The sequence below is a fragment of the Echiichthys vipera genome, assembly GCF_963691815.1.
Source record: "Echiichthys vipera genome assembly, chromosome: X".
In the NCBI taxonomy this organism is placed as follows: Eukaryota; Metazoa; Chordata; class Actinopteri; order Perciformes; family Trachinidae; genus Echiichthys; species Echiichthys vipera.
In genome coordinates, this window is record NC_139825.1 from 44,683,159 (window position 1) to 44,692,507 (window position 9,349).

The 9,349-nt window shown below is 44.4% G+C and overlaps 1 protein-coding gene across 2 annotated transcripts; it reads right to left on the bottom strand.

The window, feature by feature from the left end:
* Positions 1-2,151: 2,151 nt before the first annotated feature.
* Positions 2,152-8,564, bottom strand: mych (myelocytomatosis oncogene homolog). Of its 2 annotated transcripts, XM_083939663.1 has the most exons (3): positions 8,364-8,564; positions 6,186-6,745; positions 2,152-4,941 (listed from the first exon to the last, which is right to left on the bottom strand). In XM_083939663.1, exons 2-3 carry the CDS (start codon positions 6,727-6,729, stop codon positions 4,352-4,354), a joined length of 1,134 nt encoding a protein of 377 aa, XP_083795789.1. In that variant the 5' UTR covers positions 6,730-6,745; positions 8,364-8,564; the 3' UTR covers positions 2,152-4,351. The 2 variants fall into 2 exon arrangements, with proteins under 2 accessions (XP_083795789.1, XP_083795790.1); XM_083939664.1 differs by lacking the exon at positions 8,364-8,564 and having other exon boundaries at positions 6,186-6,837.
* Between the last annotated feature and the right edge of the window lie 785 nt (positions 8,565-9,349).

The window sequence follows — 9,349 nt, forward strand, 5'->3', positions numbered from 1 at the left end:
TGCAGGTGATGGCGAGCATTTCTGCACAGAACGAGTTCTGTGGGGATTTCGAAATTGGGTCAATTTGGTTGAATTTTGAGATGTAAAAAGACTCTACGATATCCTGCCAGTCCAGTTGAGGGGCGGGATTTACCTCATTGAGAATATAATCAGGATATATGTAGTTTTTATGTTCTTGTTTATACAACTGCAAGGCAAAACACTACGAGCAGCCAAGGAGGAGGGAGGGATGCTTCTTCTGCAGGTCTGTTCGACATTCCTGCCTCTTAAAGGGAAGGTTTCCGTCGACACTGTTGCTGCTTGTTCATAGAGGAATTGTTGGATCTCGTTAAATCATAAATAAGAGAGTGTAAAGTGTCTTGAGGCTACACGGTGGTGTAGTGGTTAGCACTGTCATCTCACAGCGAGAGGGTTCCAGGTTCGCATCCCGGCTGGGGTCCTTCTGTGTGGAGTTTGCATGTTGTCCCCGTGTCTGCGTGGGTTTTCTCCAGGTTCTCCGGTTTCCTCCCACAGTCCAAAGACGTGCAGGTGTTCGGTTCATTGATGACTCTAAATTGCCTGTAGGTGTGAATGGTTGTCTGTCTCTGTTCGTCTCTATGTGTCCTGTGATAGACTGGCGTCCTATCCAGGGTGTACCCCGCCTCATGCCCGATGTCAGCTGGGATCGGCTCCAGCCACCCCGCCCCCGCGACCCCGACCCCGGGATAAGCGGTTGAAGATGAATGAAAGTGTCTTGAGATAACTTTTGTTCTCAGCACATTCGACTAAGGGGCTCAACGGGGCTCTTTTTCTTTTGTACCATTAGTTTCCACGGACCCAATGTCTGCCATTTATGCTACCTGATGATAGCTACTTAGCGAAATGCTCTGCGGTAAGCAGTGATGCAGTGTGTCTAGGGTTTTTATTGTGGAAGGTAAAACCAAAACTAGAGACACTTCAATGCACTGCTGCTGACAATAAGGAGTTTTCCATCTTGGTTCAGACTACGTGTTTTTTCATTACCTTTATAAGTATAGTAAGCCTCGCGAGACCATCCCGATCTTGCACGCGTCACTGTATTCAACTCACAGATAGTCTGGTAACCTGCGGCAGAGAAAATTTGGAGAATTTAGCCAAGCATCCAAACCAATCAGCGTTGGTTTTGAGGCGCGTCGAAGTGTGACGCAACGAGAAGCGACTGTTCAGTTTAAACAATACGGCGGCTTCCGTAGATGAGATGAGCTTTCTCTTGGATCCTTCTGTTCGTATATGGACCGGGCACCTGAATTTGGGCCTTTATCTGTAAATTTGCGTTACACAAACGGCAAATAGGTAGGCAATGAGTCCTTACCCCAAGTGAAGGAGTTCAAGTACCTCGGGATAATGTTCACGAGTGAGGGGACGATGGAACGTGAGTTTGGCCGGAGAATCGGAGCAGCAGGGGCGGTGTTGCAGTCGCTCTACCGCACCGTTGTGACGAAAAGAGAGCTGAGGAAGGCAAAGCTCTGGATCTACCAGTCAATCTTGGTTCCTACCCTCACCTGTGGTCATGAAAGCTGGGTCAGGACCCAAAGAACGAGGTCGCGGGTACAAGCGGCCGAAATGTGTTTTCTCAGGAGGGGGGCTGGAGTCTCCCTTAGAGAGAGGGGGAGAAGTTCAGCATCCGTGAGGAACTCGGAGTAGAGCCGCTGCTCCTTTGCGTTGAAAGGAGCCAGTTGAGGTGGTTCAGGATCATCTGGTAAGGATGAACCCTGGGCGCCTCCCTAGGGAGGTGTTCCAGGCACGTCCAGCTGGGAGGAGGCCTCGGGGAAGACCCAGGACCAGGTGGAGAGATTATATCTCCACACTGGCCTGGGAACACCTCAGGATCCCCCAGTTAGAGCTGGTTAATGTGGCCCGGGAAAGGGAAGTTTGGGGTCCCATGCTAAAGCTGCTGCCCCCGCGACCCGACCCCAGATAAGCGGAAGGAGATGAGATGAAGTATTATAGACTTAATTCCATATTTATTATTCCCATTTAATTTATCTTATCAGGAGATTTTTAACTCAGCTGTATTAAGAGCTTTATGGATATGCTTTTAGTTTTCTTTACCACCGTATGTTGTAATCATCCTCTAAAGTGTTTGTAGTGAAATAAAACCACAGACTTCCCGACTCTCATTCATTCTTTAATAACATCAATATTAAAAAAAGTGCTGCTTTTTAAAGAACAATTCAAATTCAAAAAGAACAAAAACACCCTAAAATAATTTATGATACAATAACAAAAATCTGTACATTTTATAATGAAAAAAATCTGTACAACATTTAAACCAAACATTAACATCATCACAGGCCAGACTGCAGGTGGAGGTAGGTTTCATCATGCTAAAAACAAAAGAAATCATCCCTGCTGTCTCGTTAAAACCTCCGACTCTTTACTTCGAAAGGCGGTTCTTTGAGGTGGTTAAACTCCACAATATTGAGGCATTTGGAAGAAAAACCATGGCGCTAAAAAGCTTCTCTGGAAAATAAAAACTAGCTCATGTGAGAAGACGACGAGGTTTTAACCAGACAGTGACATAATCAAACAGGAAACAAGACGTCCTGAACAGAATACATTTCAAGGCAGAACATTTTACCGTTAAACACCGAAACACCTCCATCATCTCATTACTCCTAACAAACCAAAGTCTGTTCAAGTACATCTCAGTCTGAACGAGGAAGAACTCTTCATAGAAAAAACAGGAAGCATTCAATCCATTTACACATTTCATGACAAATGGGCACATGAATGGATGACTTGATATTTAGAGAAAACGTTCAACAATTAGTTCAACATTCAACCCCATTATTGGTATTTTCAACTTAAAATCCAGTCTAAAAAAATGACTTGGTGTCACAGCTCTCTTGCGCGGCTGTTGTGTGTCCTTGTAATCTAAAATAATTGGGAACAAAATTGGTGCCAGTCAAGGACATCGATTTTCTTTTTTAATAATAAGGGAATGTTGGTCAGTGGCCCTCATCCATGCAACACATGGTTCAACTCTTATTTTGAAAGTCATCGTAAAGCGACTCTTTAAATGACAGTATATCCAAGGTTATCATCGTGATGCGATGAAGCTTCAAACTTTTAGATGTAGAGCGGGAAAATCACCAGTTTCCATGGTTTTGATCAACAAGGGCCACTAAATTGTGAATCGCAGTGACATTTAAACAGATTACGGGTTTAAATGGCCGTCTTAATAATAAAATAATGACAATATTTTAAGATTTAATTTTGCAAGAACGGCTGCTCTCTCTAAGCAATGGAACTAAATATCACAGTATTGCTGCTGTTGCAGCTTCCTCCAACTAGAACCTTTAAATAATAGCGATAATAGTATTATGTCAGGACACCAAAGGTCTATCGCTCCATTTTCAAACATGCAAGTTTTCCGTCCCGACTTTGGCTGGTTTGCTACGACACGCCTCGGTTCAATTTCCAGTTCAGTTTCCTCAAAAACCTGAATGCTGTTTAATATGGCTACATTTGAGTTTGAACAGTTTATTAACGAAAAACACACATACTCTGAAGCGACTGAGCTGGCGGTCAACTGAACCGCGGCCGAGCATTGTTATACGTGTACAGTATCAAACCTGGTCCATACAGTTCTGTCATTGACACATTAACCTGATAACAGAGTGGTGTTGGGCCCCGAGGGGTCCGCCTGAGGTTAAACAGGGCTGAAAGCACACTGGAGGATCTTTTTCCCAGATTAAAACACACAGATTTGGAATTTAACTGAAATTGGAAAAAGTGCAGTTGACCAAATAACTTGGAGGCCGCCATCAAACACCTGTCAGAGTGGAGGGATCACTGGTTAGTATGGCTATAAGACACTGAAAATACAATATTCAAGTTTCATTCAACTACCGATGCGGCTTCCAATTATTTGGCCCAACAGGCGCTTTTTGCCTTGCGTCATTTTCACACGTGCCATTTGGCATCCCCAATTGGGATGAAATAAAACAAAAACACACATCGTCGTCATCTTTCAGTGTGCATTCAGCCACGCTTAAAAAAAACAAATACATCTGCTCACTCTGTCCTCGTTTAAACAAACAAAACAAACATCCTACCCTCTACAACAGTCAGCAGTCAAGGCATGAGAATGATCAATTCTGAGGCAATGAGTGTGTTGTGTTTGTCCATGGCAGCAAGTGTGAGTATACAGTCCGCAGCTATTGTTACACGAAAGTCATTGAAATGTCAAACTTTGTGCGCTCTTTTCAGCATGACACGCCATCCTTTATCTCTGCCCAACCCCTTGTCTTTTTAGAAAGTCTCTTCCCTTATCCGCACCCCCCCTCTGAAAAGCTAAACACGCTGCCAATGGTTCGCTTTGGGACCATTAGCTGCGAAGATGCTCCAATCGGGCTTTCAGCTCTTCCTGTTTGGCTCTAAGTTTGTCCCTCTTGGACTGCAGTCTGTGGTTCTCCTCCTCCAGGCCGTAGATGCAGTCTCTGGCCTTCTTCAGGATCACTACCTTGGACGCCTTGTCATTGTGCGACAGCTCTGGAACGTTGTCGCGCAGGTGCACAAAACAGTTCTTCAGCTCGTTGCGCCGCTGCCGCTCCATCACGTTGTGAGTCCGCCGCCTCTCCTCCTCATCCCCAATCTCTGTTGAGTTCCGGGACGAGTGGTGGTGGTTATTGTGATGGTGGTACCGCGACGATGACGACGATGTAGAGGAGCTGCGAGAAGAGTGGTGGAAGCGCGATGAGCCTTCACTCCCTCTGGAGCGCTTGTTGGATGAGGGTGGCGGTGAGGCGGGACATGGCGCGGCGTAGTTGTGTTGCAACTGGATTTCAAAGTGGTGCCGTTGGAGAGCCCGCTGCTCCTCTTCCTGCTTCTGCTGACGGGCAGACAGGTCGGCCGATGAGGGTCGAGGGGAGGGGCTGGAGGAACAGCGCACCACAGTTACAACATCAATCTCCTCCTCTGTGGGAATGAAGAAACGAGAGACGGGTTAGATGAGATTTCTGACCTTTGTGACGACATTTCAGAGGAGAGCTGACACAAAAAACAAGAGTGCGTACTTGCACACACACGTAGTGAAAATCTGTCCTATGTAAACAGCCATAAACATGCAGAAGCTTACAACTGTTTGCAAACTGTAACTTAATGAGTGAAAGACAGCTCCAGATTACAGCAACAGGTAAATGTGTAAACAGTAGTTAAACCTTTGATGCTTTGAAATGTACAATTAAGTACTTCAAAGTAAAATTTGAGCATGAAACGCTACTTACAGTTTTTCGAAAACTAGACTGAAACACTAAAAAAGTCCCAATTGGGGAAAAAATTGTGTTGCTTTCTCAATTTTTGAATAGTTGTGTGGTCTAAAAATGTCATAAAATGGTAAAAAAATGTTTCCCAAAGCTCAAGATGACATCCTCAAATGTCCTGTTTTATCCACAACTCAAATATATTTAGTTTTTTCTCACAAATATGGAAATAAAACAGAAAATATTCACATTTAAGAAGCTGACATTGGAGAGTTTTTACTTTTCTTCTTACTCAAAACGGCGTAATCGATAATCAAAATAGCTGGTGATTAATTTCATGGTTGTTAACTATTCCTTTAATAGTTGCAGGTCTAATATTTTCACGAGTGATCCATAAAAGAAAGTTCAATAAACGCCTTTTCCTCTCTGGTTTATAGCAAGAGAGCTGTCAGAGGGCTGGAGTCGGTAAAATGACTCATTAGGAGTTAATGGATCGAGCCACAACTGTTACCACTGAACATGATTCATTCTCACACACACACACACACACACACACAAACACACACGGTCAATTATCTCTCCTAAAACCTCTCATCTACTCGTGTCATTCAGCGGCTAAGACTCCGCCCACGCTGCAACAATATCCTCGAGTCATAAAAGGCTCCTGCAGATTACAGGTGGGCGTCCGGCGACCAGATAAGACGAGTGCAAAGAACAAATTTGGGCTCAGTGCCACTAAACATTAACTGCAGATTATCAATGAAATGCCAGGGTTAGGAGTGGTGACACTGATAAGAAGGCGGGAATTAGATTAAAATACCAGAACATTCATCAAAAACACAAAAAAAAGGAGCATTTTGTTATAAAATAGGCTCCTGAATGAATCACTGACTGGAGACTCAGTCCAAACATAAGGGCTAAAAACTTAAAATCATGAATGTAAAAAGGGTCTGAACTCACCAGAGTCACTGGAAGAGTAAATGGACGGCTCGCCGCCGGTTGACCCGTAGTCTGACGTGGACTCGCTGGTCTCTTGGGTGTCCATCAGGTTCTGGCAGTCTAGCGTGGAGCCGGCGATCTCCTCAAAGATGCTGGTGTTGATGTCGGACAGCAGCGGGCTGGACCCGAGCATCGATGAGACCAGCTTCTCCTCCAGGCTCTTGTCTCCCGCCAGGCACTGCCACAGACAGTCCTCGCCGCTCTCCTCCAGAGGGGAGCAGGGCTGGCTGGACTCACCCTCCTTCTCAGAAGTGTTGGAGTGGAAGAAGTTGCAGTTCCAGTTGAGCTGCATGTCGTGGTCCTCCAGAAGGATGTCCGACACATAGCTCAACTGGTCCTCCTTGGACAGGGGCTTACTGCCACCCAGCCCCGTCTTCATTGGGGGGGACTGAGGGGGTGTCGGCAGCGACTGGAGGTCCTTCATCAAACTCTGGCAGAACTCATCGTCAAAGAGCAGCGGCTCTGAGTAAAGCCAGTCCTGCGACTGAGAGAAGCTTTGCAACATGTTTGCAGTGCAGAACCTGGGAGAAGAAAACCAGGACAAAAAGATTAGAAATAAAAAAAAAAACCCGAAGAGGTAGTGAAGTTTAAATCCAGAGAAGCTGAGCCGGCAGTGCGCTTTAAAGCAGCTCTGTGTCAGTAAGTGGTAGGTAAATCCCAACAGCAGCAGCACCGACACGCGTTTGTAGTGAAAGTTTACACCAGGTTCTCCAGACTGAGACCCCGAGCAGCAGTGGGGCACCCTTTATCTGTGTTTACATCACTTAGCCCCGCCCCCCCGCTGCTCCCTGGGGAGGCAACCAAAAAACTTTTAACACCCTCCCTCCCCATGACATCACAGGAACAGCTGGGAGAAACAGGGGGCAGAAACTTAACACCTCTTTCCACAATTTACATTTTTCCTTCAGAGAAAGTTAATAATGATTGTAAGGAAGAGGAGGCCGGCTACCTGCTGACATGGAAAACCTTCACAGAAGAGTGGCTTTTGTGTTATTGGTTGTTTTTTTTTTTTAATCCTCTCTTTTTGTTACTCAACACTTAAAAACCTCTGCTACTGTTTCACATGCATTACCCACAGCTTTCCCACCTCTGCAGGGAATCAAGCACCTCTCACAACTTCTTTCAAATACAAAATATACTTTGCTCGGCACAAAGACTGGGGGTAGTTACCATTTTAAATAGATAAATATACATATATTGCATCTTAGCACCAACAAGCTGTTTTTCTGCACCCATAAATAAACCATGCATTCATGATAATGGTAAAAAAATCTGGTTAAACATACAAAGCTGGACTGAGAAGCAGCCCTATTCGGTGAGAGGGGAAAGTCCTGTGGTATTCCTATGGGGTCTGATGGTATGTGCATGTATAGCAGGCTGTGTTGGGAGAACAAAGCAGCCGTGTGTGTGTGGTGCAGACAGGCTCTGGGAGTTTTAAGGGCTGCCTTTCTTTAACAACCACAGCCGGAGGGGAACCTGAGCCGAAAACTTTTAAAAAACACACACCAGTCTGGCCCCGTGACAGTAAAAAAAATAAGTCATTAATAGTGTTTATGATGATATTTCCTGTCCTCAACAAAACAATAAATCGCCTGTTAAACGCACATGAGTAAATGTCATTATCTAGCACTAAAAGTACAGAATGTGCCTTTAAAGTGTGGACAAACTGCAGCATCTAAAAAACACAAAAAACGGATTTCTTAATGAGGTTTTGCATGCATGGGAGTATTTGACTGCATGCCAGTTTATATTGAACGCGATGTGCACATATTTTCCAAACCACATTTCTATGCAAAAAAATTAATTAAAAATAAAAAGTCAACATGTTTGAAATCAAATGCATGTGCAGTAGGTTTGTGTTCGCGGGTGAAATGAATGAAATGAGCCAATGCAAAGATCAAAGTCTTTAAAAAAAACTCCCAACGGTTAACCGGCTGCTGGGTCATTTAAACCCCAGCATGCATGCATGGGGTTGTAATCTTCAAGTCCCCACGTGAAAACCGGCATGCATGCACTATACGTTTTAACTCACAACTTCAAAAATGCACAATTACAGCAAAGGAAATGCACACTCTAACACGCAGACATGAGGCTTGTGACATTATTAACCTAAATTCAACACGCAGAAGCGACTCTTACCTTAAAAACTGTCCTGACAGGAGAGAAAAATCAAAATGCAGGTGGAGGAAAGGTGAGAAATACACGGAGGAGAGGTCCTTAATTGTCCGAGTTAAGTCCACACAACTAGAAGTAGAGTCTGGAGTGATATTTTCTGCGTGTGTAATTAAAGCATGAGCAGGACAGCATGGTTATGGGATCACCTGTGTGATTGCTTCTTCTCCTCCGCTACAGCAGACAGAGTGGGTGTGGCTGTCGGGGCGCTCGCTTTATATATGAGCCACCCGCCCGGTGTCCTTCCGCGGCGAGCAAAATCGCGCCAAAACGTAAAAACCGCTAACGTGTCGTTAACGGGAGTTGAATGTGTCGCCTGTTTATCCGTAGTCGGTTCTTGTTTGCATCGAGTCCACTCGGAAAACACCGGAGCAACGTCGGTTGTTGTTATTTTCGCGGTGAAGTCCGGGTCTATGTTGTCTTCCCCGCGGAGTGATACCGCGCAGGCTGGGATTCCAGGAAAATGGTGGCGGGTAAAAAGTTAGGACAAGAAACACACGTGGATTGTGATGAGAAGCCGGGTGTCTTACTGCCTGTCTGTGTGACTGTCTGTCTGCCCGTCTGTCGGTCTGTTTCGCCTCAAACAAGATCGTTTTACACCATTTTTAAATGTTGTTCATAATAAACACATGAATAAACGGTAGGCTGTGCGTTTGAATTTACATTTTAAGCACTTTTTTTGTACATTCACACTATTTGCAGCCTACTTTGTTTCTGTTTGTTTATTTAATTTATTGTTTTGATTCGTGCATATAGTATATATAGTTTATTTGAACTAAGTATGATGCCAATTTAACATATATTCATAAACATATGATGCATTCAGGGTCATTTAATCCCTGTTTATGTGTAAAATGATTCATTGCACACACACACATTAAAAAAAAAAAAAAACTTTCACAGTCATTAGTGGGGAATGTGGTGGGTACAGTGAGTAAGCCAGTTTGGTATCT